This window comes from Staurois parvus, unplaced genomic scaffold (assembly GCF_062004578.1).
Source record: "Staurois parvus isolate SC_StPar_1 unplaced genomic scaffold, SC_StPar_1.0 ptg000704l, whole genome shotgun sequence".
In the NCBI taxonomy this organism is placed as follows: domain Eukaryota; kingdom Metazoa; phylum Chordata; class Amphibia; order Anura; family Ranidae; genus Staurois; species Staurois parvus.
Window position 1 is genome coordinate 257807 of NW_028318500.1, and position 21534 is coordinate 279340.

At 40.4% G+C, this 21534-nt stretch overlaps 1 protein-coding gene and 1 long non-coding RNA gene across 2 annotated transcripts in view; both read left to right on the forward strand.

The window, feature by feature from the left end:
- Positions 1-21534, forward strand: part of LOC149445881 (uncharacterized) — a 214907-nt gene that overhangs the window by 31340 nt on the left and 162033 nt on the right. The gene's annotated exons all lie outside the window — the stretch shown is intronic.
- HIC2 (HIC ZBTB transcriptional repressor 2) lies at positions 8775-20150 on the forward strand. Its single transcript, XM_089653171.1, has one exon. It carries the CDS (start codon positions 8816-8818, stop codon positions 10445-10447), a length of 1632 nt encoding a protein of 543 aa, XP_089509297.1. The 5' UTR covers positions 8775-8815; the 3' UTR covers positions 10448-20150.

Here is a 21534-nt window from a genome sequence, read left to right on the forward strand (position 1 = left end):
GCTCACATGCCACTTATTAAAGAATAAGGAAGCAGGATTGATCGCTCTGCTTTTTTCTATCATTTGTATGCTCCAGTTAGATTAAACATTCCTAATGTGTTTTTTTTATTTACACTTTTAATTTTTAGTTCTTGTATGTATATGAAATACATGAAGTAAGTGATCTACAAAAAGGCAATCAATAGAATTTACAAATTCGGTTCAGAGTAGCCATATAAAACTGGTTCATGCCAGACAAATATGAAACTATAATCTTTTTATTTTAGGCTCACAACATTACAGATGTGAAAGACATATTCAGAATGGTACTAAAATGTACATGCGGTGTCTAGGTGTATTTTGTGAATATTTTCAAAGTAAATGGCTTCCCCAGCCCCATCTCCTGATCTTTTACTCACTTTTTCCCCAATCTAGTGAGATTACCTACTATCCCAACTAACAGAAAATGTTTTGGCTCAACACTGAGTAGGTCCCCCTTTTGCCACTAAAACAGCCCTGTCCCATTGAGGCATGGACTCCACTAGGCCTCTGAAGGTATGCTGTGGCATCTGGCACCAAGCTGTCAGTAGCAGATCCTTTAAGACTCCGCTGGCTTGCTTTCTTCTCATAGTGCATATTGATGCAGTCTCTTGCGTACTCACCCGGCCATCCACATGATGTAAAATCAAATGTGATTCATCAGACCAGGCCACCTTCCATTGCTCCATGGTCCAGTTCTGATGCTCACGTGCCTATTGTAGGCACGTTTGGCTGTGGACATGAGTCAGCATGGATGCCTTGATCAGCCTGCCTCTATGCAACCCCAAACGCAACAACCTACAATGTGCTGTGCTTTCTGACACCTTTCTATCAGAACCAGCGTTCACTTTTTCAGCAATTTGGGCTTCAGTAGCTCATCTATTTTGATCAGACTACATGGGCCAGCCTTCTCTAAGTGCATCAATGAGTCTTGTTAGTCTGTGACCCTGTCACACAAGTTTGCTGGTTTTCCTTTCTTGGAACACTTTTGGTAGGCCATGATCACTGAAGACCAGGAACATCCCACAAGAGCTGCAGCTTTAGAAATGCTCTGACCCAGTCATCTAGCCATTATAATTTGGCCCTTGTCAGTTGCTCATATCCTTACTTACCCATTTTTTCTGCTTTCAGCACATCAGCTTCAGGGACAACATGTTCACTTACTTCCAGATATATCCCACCCACTTTCAGGTGCCACTGTAACAAGGTAATCAGTGTTGTTCACTTTACCTGTCATCGGTTATAATGTTATGGCTGATCTGTGCATACTTTAAGGGCTTTACAAAGTGCGCCCATTAAAAAAAGGGTTTGAAGTTAAAGAAGAATGTGAATGGAGCAAGCTGAGTCTTTAAGTATCCTGAAAAGACCCCTGAAAAACAGTATCCAGAGATTCTGACACTTTTGTTACATGTGAAGTAATATTTGAAGGGTGTTTTTGTGAAATACTTGTAAAAGCTGAACTCCAGGTATAATCTCTACTGCATACGTACAGTTTAGCACAATGTAAGTATTTAATTTCTTATATCTGAGGTTCTTCTGGTGTCATTGAAAATTACCATAGTACTACTAGAGTGCCTCTATCTTCTGGTAACTGTGCTGAACGGTTTCCCTTCTGAACACTGACCACAGCGGGTCTGCCATCATTCACAGAAGGCCTTATAATTTGTTCAGTGAATACAAGGCATTCTCTGATTGGATGAGGTGGAGATCATGATGTTGCTGCTCCTCCTATCCACCTTGTCCAATCGGAGAAAGCCTTGTATTAAGAAAAAGAATACAAGATGTTCTCTGAATGGTGGCAGTGCCATAGTCAGTGTACAGAAGGGAAGCTGCTTGACACAGGACCTGGAAGACTGCTGCTGTCACTGTAATAGCACCAACTCCTACAGTGATTGCAGTATAAATATTTACCACAGTTGCCATTTCTGTGCTTTGTTTCATATAATCGCATGGCATTGCAGGTTTCCTGAATACTGTATAACATGCACAATTTCATCCACAATGGTGAAAAATATTAACATCGACTTCCAACCAATATATTTTTTTAAATGGCATGGGATAGGGTGAGAATCTTTGTTTTATTGCAGTCTGTGTCCTTGTAGGAGAGTTCTTCCCTGGCCCATTGACCCCCAGGGAGTAGGTGAGATCCTACCAACAGGGACACAGCAATAAAAATATGACCGATGTTGGCAAGGAGCAGAAACTGAGCTGAGATGCTTGAGAACAAGTGGCAGCACCCTGAATTGCTTCGTCTTCTTTGGGTTCCTATGTGCATAAGAGTGCTGCAATTCATGGAGTTGTATAAATGATTACTTTGTAATATGTATAAACGTGTATGTTGTAAAATATGAGGGTACAGCTTCATTATATTGTACGCTTGTGCAGTTAAGTATTCTGCTGATGTTTATTGATGAGCTGTGATGCAAGAATCACGAGCTTTTTCATGGCAGTTGGATTCTTCCCATTTTTTATTGGTGTGCTTGTGTGTTTTTTTTTGTTTGTTTGTTTTGGTAAATTCACTGATAAGTGACAGTGTGTGTTTTTGGGGTTTTTTTTCCACTTAATGTAACAGCACTGTAGATAATGGTGGGTATTTAGAAATATTTCTTATGACGGTGTAGTTGTTTTTGAGCTTTTGGGAGAAAGGCACTTGTGGTACCTCGAAGCACCCCCCCCCCCCCCAACCCCCTTCCTGTCCTGCTATGGGATCGTTCCTCAGCCTCCTGCTGAGCCTGGCAGCCTGCACTTTTGCGCACACACATTTTTCCAGAGTCTGTGTGGTCTCTTTTGTCCAGTCTCCTTGCTACTCAGTGCCCGCCTGTGCCAGCTGCCTCTCTGAGGGCGGAGAAAAAGAAAATGAGTAGTGGAGGGTTTTTTCTGTGCCTCATCAGGTGTCAGAACTTTTTTTTTTTTTATTCCTTCATTTACAAATGAGCTCTTGCCTTTCAGATATATAACCCCTCCTAAAACAGGAGAGTGGATAAATCTGGGGAGAAGGGAGGGCATGCTTGTTCCTCATACAAGTAAAATGGGAGTCAGTTCCTGAATGGGAATATTGTAACAATGGAGCATATGGCAGAGGACTGCCTATTGGGCTTCATTAGTGAAGAGGTACAAAATGCAGCTTGATATTCTGTTGATATAGTGCATAAGTAGGAGCTTCTTGTCATAGACTGCTAACAAGGATCTGACTGCTGTTTGCTGATTTAGCCAGTGAGGTGGTCGACAGTGTACTTGGCCACCGTTGTGCTCTTGTCATTTCTTGGGTCTTCCCTGTGTTTGCAGTGTGTAAAGAATATGTCACTATTCATCAACTGCAGCACTTGTCTGCAATCCTTTATTTGAGTACAAATTCTTTCTGAAATGTTTTTGCATTGTTTGTTTTTTCTTCCTCAGTTATACTTGCCTTTTTTGTTTCCCAGCTTTTATGCTTTTTCACTTTTCTGTGGAGCCCCCTGTGTACAGTAGTGGCTGCCAGAGATAAGACTGACCCTTTTGTACCCAGTGGCTATACACTGTGCAGCTCACAGTAGCCTAGGTACACAAGCAGTACCATTTTAAAATAGCTGGAACTCCTAACTGTGTGGCATTTAGTTTGCTTGCATCATACTGGCATTCTCTTTTGCATCACGCATTGCGCTGGATGTTGCTCTGGACCATCAACCTGATAGTGAAAACGGTGGGCAATGTATGTTGGCACAGCTGCTTGTATTCTCCACCTGGTGCTAGTGTGATCATGTGAGCACAATAGGGAAACATGTCACCCCAAAACAGGAAGTGTCTGAACCAGGACCTTAAAGTGTTACTAAACCCAGGACCCTGCATTCACTATATCTGGTCTCCCACAGTACACACAACATGGAAATGCAATCATTTTATTAAATATAAACTGCTAAATACCTTTTCTCATCTGCAGTTAGAGCAGTCTTGTGACTTCAGCAGAGCACTGGTTAAAGCTTGTAGGAGGAGTTTTTTTTCTGCTCTTAGAAGGATGCAAAACCTCTGACCTCTGTCTGGACAGGGCTGATTGACCCTGTGCTGATCACATGCACTCTGCCAAGGAAAAAAAAACTATAGCAATACACACCAAACTGAGCATGTGCAGAAGGGCTACGGGTTTAGTTTGTCTTGTCAGCATGGACATTTGAACAAGAGGCGGGGGGGCAGAGAAGTCAGGATCAATAGCCTTTTTACACAGTGCAGAGGATTAACCCCTTAGGTTCCACAGTGAGTATAGCAAGCATGCTGTAATACATATACAGACTGATTTTACTGTTGTGGGTTTAGTAACACTTTAATGACCGGATCACCAGTTTTCGTTTAGGCCACATTCACACCATTACCCCAAAACACATTAATGCACAGGTAGTATATAATTGGATTGTCCTGGCATTTATTTTAAATGGCACGCCAGGGACATATACTGCAATTTGAAATGCTTCTGTGCTATATAAAACCACAGTATACAGATGTGAACAGCAACTATTGTAGAGCAGCATTGTCACTGTGGGCTGCTCATCTCCATTACATAGAAACATTGCTTTGCAGTTTGTTTCAGCACCATCAGTTTATGCAGTGTGTGTGTATGTATATGTGTGTGTGTGTGTGTGTGTGTATATGTGTGTGTATATATATATATATATATATATATATATATATATATATATATATATATATATATATATATATATATATATATATATATATATATATATATATATATATATATATATAATTAGGGACTAATCTAAGGTCCCTAACTCACATTCATACATACTCGGGCCAGGAGCCAATTAACCTAAAGCATGTCTTTTGGAGTTCACAGAAGATAACTGAGAGCCAATAATTGTTTGAGGATTTAGTTCACTCCACAGGAAGTTACAAGGACACTGGCTTTCTACCAGGATCAGTAGGCAACTTTTCTGTACTTGCAGAATATACAGTAAACATAGCCTTACAAAATAAAACTAAAGCAGCCACCATATCTAAGGAATTGTAAGCTGCAATATTACATTTTTGTCGTAGGATTTAGATGCACTTTGATACTCTTTTAGCTGTATTGGGTTTTTTTTCTCTTCCAGTTTTTTTGGTGCCCTTTTTAGTAATCTTTACATTGTTTAGACAATATAAATTGCCATTGGCCGGCTGTTTAAAATCACCTTAAAGCAGGTGACTTTTTTCAACTGTAGTCAGTTTCTGTGTCCTTGTTTGCTTCCCCATTTTTCTCCCTCCTCTACATTTTTATTATATACACTTTCTCTCTATCCTTCCTACTTCTCTCTCCACTCCTCCATCTTGCTGGGCCCCGCAGGCAAGCCTTGCATATGGTTTAAATTGACTGAGAACTTTGTCAGCTGAACTTTGCTTGACTCTGCTGTAGCTTGAGCAGCATTCATGCATTCCTGACTTGTGTGCCTTGTCTTTTGGTTTTTGTAGCACGGAGAACGGTGGAGTCCCCCCCTCCATTTCTGGTATTGCTGGTAATAATGTAGAACACATTGTAGCATAAGGCAGTGAGTCAAGCTGGGAGTATTTAAAAAGGCCAAGACACATTGCAAGCAAGAAGCATGATGGAAGAGCAGTTACAATATGATAGGAAGATTGGTGTTTTTGTCGTTCCAAATTGGCTCTAGATAATCTACTCCTAAGACATTTGTGTATATATATATAGCTCTGCAGTGTATCCCATGCTAATAAATTTGCCACCTTGTTTGCAAGATACTTTTCCTATACTTGTCACATTTTTAAAGTGGTATTAAAGGCAATTAAAAAGCTCTATGCAGTGGTTTTGCACAGAGCAGCCCTGATCCTTCTTTTCTTGGGTGCCCCGCTGGCGCTCCTGGCTTTTACCTCCTTCCTAGTGCCCCCAGAGAAAGCAGCTTGCTATGGGGGCACCCAAGCAGGCTCGCTCCCAAGCCGCTGCTGTACCTGTCCATTCACATACAGAGCTGTGGCTCGGCTCTGCCCCATCCCCTCTCTCTCCTCATTGGCTTACTGGCTCTGATTGACAGCAACAGAAGCCAATGGTTGCTGCTGCTGTCTCAGTCAATGAGGAGGGAGAGTCCCTGGAGAGCCAAGGCTTTTTTGCACATTGCTGGAAGTGAGAATTTTAGGGGGGCTGGCGGGGGCTGCTGCACACATGCATGAAGATAAAAAAAACCTTGAGCCTTTAGATCCACTTTAAGGCTATGTTGTGGTGCACTAAAATGCACATGTGTTGGCAAGGTGGGGGGGGGGGTGCAGTACAAAGGTATAATGGACTTTTAGGGCTTTTCTTCGACAAATGAAAGTGTAACTTTTGTTTGTGACAGTATCCCATCACTAATTTCAGTCCAGCAAGCAAGGTCACAGACCTGTGGCTTGTGATCCGTTTGAAGTGAATGGTGCTGCTTCAAGTCGAGGTGTAAAGCCCTGCTGGTATTCAGGATATTCTGGGTGCCAGCATGAAAGGGGACTCATCCAGTGAGGGATGGAAATTTGAAGCAAAAAAAAAAAGCTGCTCACCTGACCCAATCCTAGTTGTGATGTGTGTATGTGGTAGCCTCAGACGGTGCTAATTCACAAGCCACTCCTACTGATGCATTTTGCCCCGCCCATTGGGGACTTGGTCTTAGAGGTTGACTAAGACCTCTATAACAAAGCTCTTATGGATGGGGTGAAATGCATCAGAGGGTGTGGCTTGTGAAGCAGCACTTTCTGAGGCTACCACATATACACATCACAACTAGGATCGTGCTTCAAATTTCTATTCTTCACTGTAGCTTCTGATCAGTTGCAATTATTGTGCATCTCTAGATGAAATTGTTGTCATTAGAGCAGGAAGTGAGATGGAAACTTCTCTAAGAGGCCTAAGACAGCCAAATAAATAAAATGAACAGGCGTTCCAACCTCACCATACCCAAAACTAAATTAGAAAAAAATTTGGCTGGACTTTAAAAGGAAAGTTCAAATGAACATATTTTAAGTTATTGCATTACCTTTAATCAGGGATGAACAAACTATTATGGAATTTAGGAGTCAGCCCGTCCGATCTAGGAGCAAGAAGCAAGTGCAGGATTGAGAAACACTAGAGAGAACTTCAAAAATGAGGCTCCAACTGTAATTTGTAAGGCGCATTAGCTACCTGGCTTCTAATCGAAACTAGTTTTTAGTAACGTTGGTTATCCACAGCTAGCTTTGTCTCCTGTTGATCTGGATATGGTGTTTTTATAACATTACCTAGTGAAAAATGCAAATTAAAACCATATAGTGTGATCCACTTATTTAAAATGTAAATACAACCATAAAAACTGTTACACACATTTCATAAGTGCTCATAGAATTAGAATACTCGAGATAAAAGAAGTTGTAGATTGTTGGAACACTACCATCTTTCTGTTGTGGAAAGGGGGAAGTAAACAGACAAATTGATCCTGCAATAAAAGGAATTACCAGAGTGGATACACATGAAGCCCAGTTGCCTTTTTGTAATGGGGAGGTAAGGGGGAGTGCTTGTATAATTTTGAGGAGCACAATCATGTTAAATGTGGCATATGGGGAGCACATTAAGTGGATTGTGAAATGAAGATTCCATAGATTTATTTTAGACTGTATTTTGTGATATGCACTGTTGGGCAGCATTATATAATATTTGGTTTAAGGTTAGGGTTAATTGGGTATTTTCAAAAGTTCGGTTTTAGTGGTCTTTGTCCACATCTGGAAGATTTCTTTTCTTCCTGTCACAGAGAAAAGGCAGGAATTGCGTGGAAATCTCATAAAAATTGAAGGAAAATCCCAACTTTTGATTGAAATATGTCCCCTTTTCCCCTGTTCTAGTAACAGCTGTACATAAAAAGAAAAAAAGTTCTTCTCAAAGGTCCCAACCCTCCTCAGCTTTATCCAAAGCTAAAAGGATTTTTAAAAGGCTGTTTGGGCTGAAGTTATAACTGTGGTAAGGAAATGGGACGTTCTCTTGAACTGTTAACTTGGAAGTTGAATCAAACCTGAACTATACTTAAATCTACCCCCACCCCCATTCTAAGCCTATTCTATTTACCCTGCGAAAGAAAGATCTGTATACTTATCTATTCTGAGGGTGCTCCAGTCCTGTCACATGAAGGGGTCCCAGCGCCAGCTTCAGTAAAGAGGAAAGATCACCGACAATGGCTGCAGAGACTGGCGATGTCACCCGTTAGCTTGCTATGGGGCATCTGTCGGCTGTCCCCTCTTCTATACTGAAGCCAGCGCTGGGACCCGATCATGAGACCGAATCAACCTTAAAATAGGTAAGTATACAGATCTTTCCTCTACAGGGTAGACAGAATAGGTTTAGAATGGGGGTGGGAGTAGATTTAAGTATAGTTAGTGTTTGACTGAACTTCCTCTCTAAGGAAAGACCTCTTTCTGTTTCTGATGGCAGAGCAATGTAGAAGTTTAAATCTCAGATATTTTGTCACTGTTTGTCACTGTTTAAAAAAAAATGGGAGGACTGCTAAAAGTCAATGCAGCCCAGAACCATTTTTATGCTCACCTTACTTTAGGATTCTTGGGGCGTGCCATTTTGCCACTGTGCCTGTCCTCAATATTGATAGCTACCTGTTTATTTTTAGAATTTATAGACGTACGTGTGTGTGTTTCAGAGAATGTTTGTTTATTTTTAGGTGGGGGTATTGTGGCCTATTTAGATGTGAATATTCTGTTATGGACTCATTCAGTAATCTTTTAATATTTAGACCATTTAAAATTAAACATTTAATCCTTTTTTTTTTTTTTTTCTTTTTATATTTTTTAGGCAGAGCATACTGAATGAAAAGGGGAAATGGATCTGCCAAACCATGCCAAACAACTGCTGCTTCAGCTGAATCAGCAACGAGCCAAAGGTTTCCTGTGTGATGTCATCATTGTGGTGGAAAATGCCCTGTTCCGAGCTCACAAGAACATCCTTGCCGCCAGCAGCATGTACTTTAAGTCTCTTGTTCTCCATGACAACCTGATCAATCTAGATACCGACATGGTCAATCCAGCAGTTTTCCGTCAGATTTTGGACTTTATCTACACTGGTAAACTCTTAACATCTGACCAGCAAGGAGAGCAGAACTTCAATGCTCTTCTCACTGCAGCAAGCTACCTCCAACTCCATGACTTGGCAACTCTTTGCAGGAAGAAGCTCAAGCGTGCTGGGAAGCCATTTGTTGGAAAGCTTGGAGTGCCCAGCATAGGCAGAGTTGGAAGGAGTCACAGGCTTTCCGCTCCTCAACTTGCTCACTTGCGATTCTCCGGCTCATCTGATGATAACAAGGGCTCCAACTCAAATGAGTTGTCCAATACTGCAGGGCAAGATGAAGAGGTGTTTATCAACAATTCTAACCAGGAAAATAGCCACCCTTTAAATCGAGGTACAGGGAGCAACAACAGCCTTCATAACAGCACTAATGGGAGTGACCATGACCTAGGCCTTGACCTTTCCAAGAAAAGCCCGTCCCTACCTGCACAAGAAGAGAATGTACAAGCAGATAGTTGTGCAGGTTCTCCCCAATCTGCCTCAGCATCTGTAGCCAACAGTGCCTCATACGAAGAATCCGCCCTCCAAAAAAGAGACAGTGAACCAATGGAAGTGGAGGAAAACCACTCTGAATCCGGGCCAAAGAAAATCCTTCGCCACTGTCCCCGTAAAAAGGAGTGGGACAGGAAAGAAGGAGAATTGTCTCCAGAGGAACGAGGAGAATCATTGCCCAATGGAGTTATTGTTGGGCCTATGTCAAAAGAGAGAAATTCTGGAGGAGGCTATGCTTCAGAAAAGAGTTTCCAGTGTAAAGAGGAAGTAGAAAATGGCAAAGACAACAGTGAGGAGAGTGGGCATAGCGAGAACGAGACTGAACATCCTAGTGCCAACTATGTTTACCGACAAGATGGATTTGAGACTGTGCCATTTGGAGACAACCTGTATGTCTGTATCCCCTGTGGAAAGGGGTTTCCTAATTCAGAGCAACTGAATGCCCATGTGGAAACGCACACTGAAGAGGAGCTATATATCAAAGAGGAAGATTCCTACTGCAAAGAGGAGGCAGAGGATCTGTCCACTCCCAACACTACCTTTCCAAATGAATCACGGCCATTCAAGTGCTCAGTGTGTGAGAGAAGTTACAAAGATCCAGCTACTCTTCGACAGCATGAGAAAACGCACTGGCTGACCCGTCCTTTCCCCTGTAACATCTGTGGCAAAATGTTCACACAGAGAGGAACCATGACCCGCCATATGAGGAGTCACTTGGGCCTCAAACCTTTTGCTTGTGATGAGTGTGGGATGCGCTTTACAAGGCAATATCGACTGACCGAGCACATGCGTGTCCACTCAGGGGAAAAGCCCTATGAATGTCAGCTCTGCGGGGGAAAATTCACCCAGCAGCGCAATCTGATCAGTCACTTGCGTATGCACACCTCCCCATGTTAAACCAAAGACTCTTATGACATCCTAAGAATGTGCTTCTCTTGTGCACACAAACACACACAAACCAATTTACCTTCCTGATGACTTGCTGCTTTATGGGTACCTGTTTTCCAGTTGTGTCAGAGATGGAAGAAAGGGGGTGCAATGCCTCACCTGAGCTTTAACGTGTGATGAATAATAACATTTTCAACATGTGGCACAGTGGAAGCCAGTTGTACATCATCTTCAGTTTACACCACAAAGAGATTACATCCCCAGCACCCTTTGCCTCTACATCGTCAGCACCTACACAAAGACTTCAGACACTCTTGCCAAGGAATGGCCATTGTGATGCTTGCAGATTTACCGAGGTCTATTGTGAGCATTGCCATCCTACTATTCTAGCAGCAAGGGAAACATTGGAGTTAAGTGTTTTGGTGTAGGGGGCATTTGGTGAAGTTTTACTGAAGGCATGTTAATACACACCCTGTGATGATCACACCTTTCTTCATCCTGGCCCTGCCAACGTCTGTCCAGCCTTAAGAGGTGCTGGCCTCCTAGTTATATCCATGAATGAAAACCAAGGAAACCTCACAACTCCCTCTCCTGGTTACCACTGTGGGCATCTGGATAGGTTCCTGCCAAGTTGCCCCTTTCTTACACCAATGTATAGATGGCTGAAGGAGGGCTGGCACTTTTTTGGGGCTCTTGGTATCCCGTGGCTGTGAATTCTCTGCATGTTCCCTCTTGGTACCTTTCTTCTTTCTGAAGGCCCTTTTTTCCACAGACTGGAAACTAACATTGCCCAACAGTTGCACCCATGTGAGCCAGTGGGAGGGAGGTTCTTTGTTTTGCCTCCCTCTGTTGTTTTCCTGTCTGTAATAGGTACTTGTCTCAGTGCTGGGCTGTGGGAGACTGTCTGATTTACATTTTGAATCTGTGAATTTTTGAACTGGAAGTTTAGGGTTATTTTGGGGTGGCGGGTTAGGATTCTTTCTTTTCACTACTCACTTTTTACATGTTATTGAGCTTCTCATGTAAAGATGAGCTCAGGAACAGACACATCATAACTCCTTCTGTCCTGCGGAGGGCACCCAGTACTTTGTTACAGTGCTCAGTGCCCTGTTATGTTAACATGACCCAAAAAGTGTTAAATCGTAGGAGGTTGTTTACTCCACCCCACACACCTCCAAAATATAGGAAACTTTTCTCTTTACTGCCAGACTGGCTTCCAGTTATAGCCTATCTGTTAGGAAAGGAGGTTCTCACCATGTTGCTGTTTATGGTGACTTGTCACCTATTAGGTACTCCTGTGTGTATATGTGCGTGTGTGTCAGTGTGCGTGTCAGCCTATTGTGGCTGTGTATGTAAACATGTAAGGTGGAAGGATGCGATGGACTGGTCACTTTTGCTACCTCTTGAACTCTTGACAAGTGAGATGCTTTTACTAAGAAGCTTTTTGCATAGTTTTTTTTTTCTTTCATGTAAGTAAATGTATAAAGTTAGAACATTTAAATTAAATGGAAAGCATTCAAAACATAAGACTGTCAGGAATTTGCCATACTCTACATGTTACGGCTATTAAATAGATCCAAAAATGAACAGAACCCAAAGAGATCCAATCTGAAATAAACCAAAATAATTACCAAACCCTTTTCCCTAGATAGAAGCCACCTCTTGCTCCAGAGGTTTGTGATATTTCCACAGCTGTGACTCCCAAAGTGTTACCTAGTGTCTCCCAATATCTGTGCAAATTATGGCCAGCCGCTGTTAGAAATGCATCAGAATCCAGAACTTACCAAATACTGGTGTACCCTTACAAACTATGGCCACATTGGAAACATCAAGTTTACATTTTTTTTTTAAGACCAAAACTATTAAACTAAAGAAAAGTCAGGTTAAGCTGCAATTTATTTATTTATCTTTTTTATGTTGACAAAAGTTCAGTCCTATGACCTAAAATGAATGTTAGAATAGACAAAGTAACAAACTGAGACTTGAAAATCTAGTTGGCTTACCCCCACTTATGATCATGTTGACAAGTTTTATTGTGGTATTTAAAGCAGAACTCCAGGAAGCAATTATTAGATTTAAACTGTAGCCTTAACAAATGACCAAGAAAGTCCTTAAAATGCTGAGAAAAACATGACTTACACCAGGTCTCTGGCTTCCTATCCTCGTCTGCACAACTCTATAGGCAGAACTATATCCTAAAAAAGTAGATAAAAGCTGGCATCCCTTTCTTGCTTAAAGATGGGACGTTCCACACTTCCTAAAGATGCATGGATGCTGGAATTTAAGTTTTACCTCTGCAGATAGATAGTAGCAGGGACTTGTATGGCAGCTATTCAGCTTGCCCAGAAATGAACTCATTTGCATATGATGGGATTGAGCAGATCTCAGCAAATTGCAAACATTTTGACTATAGTATGGCCATGTTTTGTTGCATTCGTGTTTTTTTTTCTTGTTTTTTTTTCCCTTTATAAAGCAAATCTGGAGTTCTTCTTTAAACGATCGATGTTTATATTATTGGCCTGCTCCATTGAGTACTGCGATTCCTTGATCTAAGCAGTGACATTGAACATCAGATCTTTGTTGCTTGATTTATCATGGAATTTGCTATGCTTGTGATTGATCCAGTATCTTATTCGCACATTGTCTTTTAGTTGGAAGTAGATGATTTGCATTCCACACTGTTGATAGCTGCTCTTGGTTGACTCATAATCTGGTTACAATCCAATTTAGTAGTTTACATTTGCGTAATTCAGTATGTGGGAAATGCAGATGCTTCAGGGCCAAAGATGAAATTTCTGGGACCTGCCGATATTTCATTTTACAAATTTTCTAACAAAGGCATATTTATTAACATATGGATGTAGCTCTTAGCAACCTATATTGATATACAATCAGTTGATCTAAGATGGCAAGTGTGCTGAGGCTGTACTCTTTATTTAATTCAATGGGCAACAGCTAAAGTTTTGAAGGAAATATGTAGATTATCAATAACCCCCTATATAGAAGGCATTGTCTGGTTCCTTGTTACACTCTTGTCTACAACCCTGACCCATTCTGCAACCTCAATAAAAATCTCCAGGTATAGGGTGCATGCACTTCCCCCTGCATTTCCAAAAAGTTGTGCAGAATGCCAGTATGGCCATAGGACATGCTTTTGGTATTTGCAGGGGATCTTTGCAGATGCCACAGCAGGTTTTGAGGCAGCATACTTGAGTGGGAAAGAAAGTAGTATATAGTAGGGGCATGGATGAATTTACAGAAAAATCACCATTCACGTGAAACTAAAATCACAAAATACTTACCTATGCTCCAATGCTCTGGTGCCTATGATGTCCCTTGCTGGTGCCAGTATCTTCTCCCCAGTTTTTTCCATGTTAGGCCATCTTGATTGGGCAGGACGGGATGACCTCATTCCTACGCATGCACAGGAGTCCTTCATCCTGACACACTGGCACTGTGCAGAAAATGTAAGCATGCAGCTCTGCTCCATTTTACATTCTGGGAACAATTGCAAACTAGCAGGTAAGTTTACTTTCTGTCAGAAAAGACATTGCTTGTCTTTTCTGTCCTAAAGAGCCTGCCTGTTTGCAGTCTTTTTATGTTGTCCATTTGGTTCTGCTTTAAAGAAAAGTGGTCCAGGTGACCTTAATGGCCTAATACTAACTATAGCATCTCTTTTCCTTTTTGAAAGCATGCCCCATCCCTACATCCTGATCCTACATTAAGTTCACCTCTCTATAATTGGCTATGATGTGCACATTGCATTGTGAAATGATGGGGAGAGAGCCCAACGCACTGAATTAACCTTGATATTTGCATACAGAGCAGGTTTGGAGGCTGCTGGATGTGTAGGAGCAGTTAAATAAGGAAAAAAATGGCATTTCCTGATATTGAGCAATATATGTAAGTTGGATTGTTTTTCCCTTAAGGTACAACTCTGTGACGTTATCTGCAGTGCTTGGGAGGTAGAGGAGCTCTTTTCTATGTAGAATTTCCACTCTGCCCACAGTTCTGCAGGTTGCAGGGCTCTGTATTATTTAAATTGCTTTAGTTGGGCTCCTTAAACCTATATGAAGACTACCATTGTTGTAACAATGGTAGTCCAGGACTATAGGTAGCAGCTGAACTTTTAGATAAAGCCAAGGTTTCATAATTTTCACCAAAAGAAATAAGAGCTACATTATAACTTGCTGCAAAGAACTCTGTGGCTTATTTAATATCAATTAACATAAAGGAAAGGAAAGAGCACAATAAAGTCTGCCAGCCTGTTACAATTCTCATACATGGTTATGGGACTGAACTTTTTTTCTCTTTTTTTAGTATATTTGTAAACAACTAGCGATTGATTTACTAAAACTGGAGAGTGCAAAATCTGGTGCTGCTCTGCATATACATCAATCCGCTTCCAGTTTTTTTTGTTTTTTTTTCCCCAAAGCTTAATTGAACAAGGTGAAGCCGATTGGCTACCATTCACAGCTGCACCAGATTTTGCACTCTCCAGTTTTAATAAATCAACCCAATACTGTCATCAATATAGGGAGATCTGTAATACAAACAACCTTTCTATTATATTGATTGTAAGCACCATCCCATGCAGGGTTTTTTTTTTTTTTTTTTGGTGTAAAGCTGGCCATACACTGGCAGAAAGGAAGAAATCGAAGAGATTTTCATCCGTGCTAAGAGCAAGGATACCCGAATCTCCCTTACTCAGCCCCCCGCCCGCCCTCCCCTTCCCCATGGGAATGTCTTGGTCCGAACAGTACCTGCATCTGATTGGACAATTTTCCAACAGGCTCCTTTGATAAGTCAATTGAACAATCAACTTTTGCCAAATGGAGCGGTGCCAGCAGGGCCATACACTGCTTGAAATTCAGATGAGCCAGCAGAAATTGCCCAAAATTCGAGCAGTGTGTGGCCAGCTTAAGTCTGGATTCTCCATGCCTTCCAGAAAACAAAACTACTTTTGACAATTCTTAATCGATATGTTCTCCAAAGTTTGAGATTTTTCACTTAATGTTTTTTACGAACTCTGCAGAAAACCAGTTGCTTCTAAACAGTGGTACAATGCAGTCTTTAAGCTTTCTAGATTAAAATAGTTAACACAAAAAATCTTTCTGAATGCAATGCATGGGGGAGCCTTTAGACTTTTTATTAAACCAAAAACTGGCACCCTTACTATTGCTTATACCATTTTGGAAAAAAAAAAAAAAAGTAACACGATCCTTTAAACCCTAAACAGTAACTTAAACTGCACCTTCACCCATCCCATACACATAGAAAATTAAATCTTGACTCCCAGAAAATGTTGCTTTTGACAAGCAAATTTTTTATGTATATTTTTTTTTCTCAGCACTTAATATCGACACAAAGTCTGTGTATAGTTGAGCATTGTACATTTTTTTTTTTGTTAGCTGTGTAGGTTTGTGTTCTAGAGAATGAATTAATGGAAATACATTTCCAAACTGTGACAACATTAATAATGACAATACTTCTCAAATCTTCAGGGACTGGCTACCTCCAGGCACCAAACTTTCAGCCACATTTCTATGACATAGTATTGTATCTAACATTTTCTGTATTTTATGAGAAAAGCTAAACACTAGTTTCATATTAAAGCAAATTTTAAGAATCGTGGGACCTGGGTGGAGGGATGGGAGGGATAGGGGCTATATTCTGTGTATGAAACACACTTTGCATTGTAAAATGGTAGGCAGTGGGGAAAAATACATTAAGTTCCTGAATTTTTTTTTTTTTTTTTTTTTCGGAATAACAGGAAAACAATTTTTAAGACTTGTAAACCATAAACAAGGATGTATTATAAAACTGAAAAAAAAAAACCGAAAAGGAAAAAAATAGCTTGTACCCAAATCCATAAACTATTTTTTAAACCAAAGCACATTTTGAAGAAACCAACTGGGCTCAGAAAAAAATGAAAAAAAATGAAAAAAATAAAAAAAGGACTATTTATATTTATCTCATTGTTTACATAACTTTACAGTTTCAGACCTCAGCAACAGACCAGTCAAAATTAATTCCACATTTTCTTTGGGTTTTCACTGACCCCATTGCTTTCATGCTTGGAGATCCTGCTTTATTGGCAATGCATTTAGGTTTAATGTGGAGAATTTAAAAAAATCTTAGGATTTAACGTTTTGAAACGCATGAAGAAATAGCTCTTGATATCGTGGTGGTTAAACGTATATTTCCTTTTAGGGTGCTGGAAACCCTGATCAGCTTAAACATATTAATTTGTTGAAATGACCAATGTACAAATAGAAAGGTTTCACTGCCTTAGAGGCACAATGACTCAGAAAACCCTTGGCAAGTGATAATGAATTCCTCTGACAGTTATTTGGTATTCACAATTATTACAGCCTTGATTTTAGGTTTTACATTTCCGAAAGGTATAGTGAGGTGTTGCTGTCTTCAAGTAAATTTTGTCAAAGAAATATGGGGGCAGCCGTTGCCAATCACCTTATTAAAACAATAGCTATGTTGATCCACAAACTTAAGTACTTTTGAATCACCGACATGGAACAGATCAAGAAAGTGAGGAAGGGTCTTTTTCTGCATATTTGTTCCAGGTCAGGGAGTATTGAAAACAGGGGGTCAGGGGGCTCTTATTCCTGGCGGTCTTTTTTTTTTTTTTCTCTTTAAACAAAGAGGCCAGGAATGGTAGCCTCTGTTTCTCTTATAACAGCTTTACATTACTGTTTATGAACAAATATCCCACACTTAAACCATTTTCAGTCTTAAAGTGGACCTTTTCTCATATTGACTTATGTGAAACCTATGTTAATTTTTTTTTTTTTTTTTTTTTTTTTTCTTGGGATTATAGTAAGAATAAATAGAAGGGCTAAAATACTTACCTTTTTGGAAAAGATTTGCAACAGGCTACCTCCAGTACTGGTCACTTGACCTAAATCTTAGGCGTTTGGTCACATGAGCTGCAGAAGGGTTAGGATTCAGGTTGCTAATCCTCCCCTTTTAGCAGGGATCATGTGACCAAATGCCTATTCCTCTGGTTGCATAACCAGAGTTAGACTTGCTGGTAGTATTTCCTACATGAAAAGTATTTCAGCCATTGTTTTTTTTGTGTTAAAAAAGTTAACACATTGAGTATAGGATCACATTAAGCAAATATGTTTATCTCTTGTATGTTAACTTGATTAAGATTAAATCAAATTTGGATTTTTTTAAAAAAGAAATTTAGCTGCCAGTGATTACGTAGTATATATCTACACACATTCTATAAATTGGGGCTTTTGTAAGACCCATAGATAATACACCATTAATTTTGTCTGGTCTTCAATAACTAATCAAAGATGGTGCAGACTTTTTGCAGTGTTTGTATTGTTTCACTATGTATGTGCAGTTCTGAATGTATTTATTTCACACCCCCTGTGGATGGCAGCAGCACATAAACAGGTTGGTTATCCACCCTGACTTTCTTAATAATGTTTCCTTCAATACGTTGGTCAGGGGCCCTTCTGGAAGGGCAAAGTTGAAGCTGCCACATGGGGCTAAAATCCTTTCTGTCATAGGCCCTCAAACACTGCAAGGTGCCTGTGACAGGTTAATGCTTTGAAGACTAAAGGATTTCAGAAAAAGCAAACAAACCTAAATATCCTCAGAGACTCAACATATAGCCATAAATCACCAAGCGGGACTTTCTGTAGTTCTTCTGTTTCATACTGGATACTTCTGTAATTTTATTTTTTTGTTTTACTTGTTACAATGTCACCGGCTTCATTTGGTATAAATATAAATGTATATTTTTTTTTTCTGCAAAATGCTTTCCTTCTATTGTGTTTTTTTTTTTGTTTTTTTTTTGTTTTTTTTTCTCCTGTTTTGATGGAATGTTTGGTAATTCCTTCAGTCCTTCAGGTACAGGAGGTGAGATGAGACGAAGAAGGGACGTGTCCTTATCCCTTCTGTCCTGTTTAGGGGCTCATTTACAACATATTATTGTGGCAACACGTGCGTTACTGCAAAGTGCTGTAATGCATTGGTTTGATGTGGTCCCAGTTGGCACCGCATAACACACCTGAAGGTCACGTGGTGCAGTACAATGCAACAACACACTGACGTGCAATGTGGTGTGCCGCCCTGCCAAAAGATGGTGCGTACACCATTCTTGGCAGCATGCTGGCAAAGCACAATAGTGTGTTGCCATGTGTTGGTCTTCAGCACACATCATGGCCAGGTGAGTTGGGGTAACATTCAAATGAATGGCTCTGCATTGCACCACTGGGCTGCGGTGGCACGCATGTTATCACAGCAATATGTGAACTGACCCTTTAAAGTTTAACGGGAGAATGAGGACCACATTAAACAATTCCACACTACAGATGTGATCATCTACTGGATGGGACTAGAAATACAGCAGTTTATTTCAGTGACATTTTGTCTATCCTGCCACAGCAGGGAGCTGTGCAATGATGACCGATATGGTTAGTATGTTGCTTGTGGCTGTTCTGTTTAAAAACGAAATAAAGGAATAAATGTTTTTTCATTTGCCAAATATACAAATTAACTAAATAGTAATTCCTATTGGAAATGTAGGCAAACCATTTTATTCTTATAAACATTAACATTTTGGTTAGTAGACTGGAGCCTTATTTTCCTAAAGATTATAATAAAGAAAAACTGGAGCCGTGTCCAGGTCACATCATCTAAGTTGTTGCTTTGATGGTACGAATCTGCATGTTTTCTGTTTAATTTCAATTAGTTGTGCCCAGTCATGCTACACTTTGTAATCTGAACGCAAGATTAATCTGCATGTGTTTGGTATAGCATGATATTTCAGAAGAAAATGGCTCTGCCTTTACCTTTTACCAAATCTGCCAAAGCCCAACCTCTTCTAACACAAAAACAATCAAAGGAGATTCAGATTTGTGAGCAAGTATGCATTATTATTTTAATGTAACAGATGTTTCTCTTATGCCAAGTCGTAAACCAGGTGAGCTGTAAAAATTGTGACTAGGAAAAGGACCTCTTTGCCCATTTTACAAGTTGTATTAACAACCCTGAATAGGTTGTATGCAGCATGACAGGCATTTGACACTGTCTGGGCACTAGTTTAGTGTGTCATGTATACGTGATTACTGGAGAGAGAGGTTCCACCTGTCTGACTTCTAGGAATCTTGCCAGGGAGGCACCCTTTTTATTGTGTAACAGCTTACCTTGTTTATAGATCATGAATCACTAGCTTCAGATATTGGTGAGGGTAATTAAAGCCCTCTAATTGCTCCTAAATAACACCCAGATCATAGACTTGTCTCAGGGCTGGGCATATGTTGCTTTTTTAACCTCTTAAATCATGCAGACTCTTCTTTTGGTGTTCTGACTACTTATGTAGGGAAATGTGTGGCCGATTATCTATACACACAATGTCAATGAAATGGCTTGCTTATTCCTGGTCCTGTCCATCTGATGTTGCAAAGAACTGGAACATGATGACTTTGCCTTTCTCTGCTCTCAGTCCTACCTCTTTGCTTCCTGGGGCTACAATGTTCTCCTCATGGATTTTCTATTCAGGTCAGAGCACTCTATGGAGGAGCTCATACTCTAGTGTCATATAGATAAAATAAAGTGGATACAGAAGATTCTGGTGATCTGAACATTCGAAAAACTTTCAGTCTTAATGTACAGTGATGAAAAAGAACTGTTATTTTATGATCTTTTCATTAAAAGCTTGATTGAAAACTGGTATACTTGAATCTTTTATTGTTACATTTTCCACATTTGTATTTTGGACAATAGGATTTTATTTTCTCCAAGTGCATTCATTCAGCAAAATAATTGCACTCACCTGCAACACCTCTATTATATTATTATACAGTATTTATATAGTGCTAAAAGGTTTGCTCAGCGCTGTACATTATAGTGGGGGACAGAACATGAGACCATACAGAAACAAAACATGAGGGGGTCAAGGGCCCTGCTCTTTCGAGCTTACAATCTAGGAGAATCTAAAGCTGGCTATACACTGTGCATATTTTAGGAACTGAATTATGAGTTATTAAATAAAGTTTTTAAGTCCCAAACAGGCAAGATAGTCATGCACAAGCAGATATTGGATGATATGAACAAATGTGCAACATTACTATTGTGTCCGTTTCACCAAAAAAAAATCCACTGTTTAAAAATGACCTTGTATTACATTCATCTCTGCTTATAGCACAGAGTAAGCAGTACAACACAGTGCTGCCTTATTGGTATAGTGCAGGGGTCTGCAACCTTTAAGACATAAAGAGCCACTTGGACCCGTTTCCGAAGGGAAAAAAAAGACTGGGAGCCGCAAAACCATTGCAACATTTATAACAAATCCGACACTGCATATATTGCAAAAAGCACTCTGGTCATGAAGGGGGTTTAAGGGCCCAGTAAGCAAAGGGTTAATCAGGGCCACAGTGTATCTTCATAATCACAATCATAGCCTTAGGTCAGTGGTGGGCAACCTTTTTTTTCAACTGAGCCAAATCTTGCCAAAACCACGATTGAAATTTATTTTGACAGCCACATTTTTAAAACTGAAAATACATCCCCCATATAGTAATTCATCCCCCATAGTAATTCATCCCCCATATAGTAATTCATCCCCCATATAGTAATTCATCCCCCATATAGTAATTCATCCCCCACATAGTAATTCATCCCCCACATAGTAATTCATCCCCCACATAGTAATTCATCCCCCATATAGTAATTCATCCCCCATATAGTAATTCATCCCCCATATAGTAATTCTTCCCCCATATAGTAATTCTTCCCCCATATAGTAATTCTTCCCCCATAGTAATTCATCCCCCACACAGTAATTCATCCCCCACACAGTAATTCATCCCCCACATAGTAATTCATCCCCCATATTGTCTCAATTCACTTACCTTTGCTCCGCGCGTTCCTCTCGCTGTGTTCCCGCGCCGTTCTGGTCTTCAGGGCGGACTGAGAGAGGAGTTCGTCACTCTGCCCCGCCTACATCCTGGCTGCCCCACCTACATCCTGACAGCCAATGTTCCACGCTCCGCGGGCCGGATTTTTGAGGAGGGAGGGGAGCGGGCGCCCGGCACACAGAAGAGCCGCATGTGGCT

What these genes read in the sequence shown, in the direction of transcription:
- HIC2 (XM_089653171.1), top strand. Translation starts at nt 8,816, where the DNA reads ATGGATCTGCCAAACCATGCCAAACAACTGCTGCTTCAGCTGAATCAG.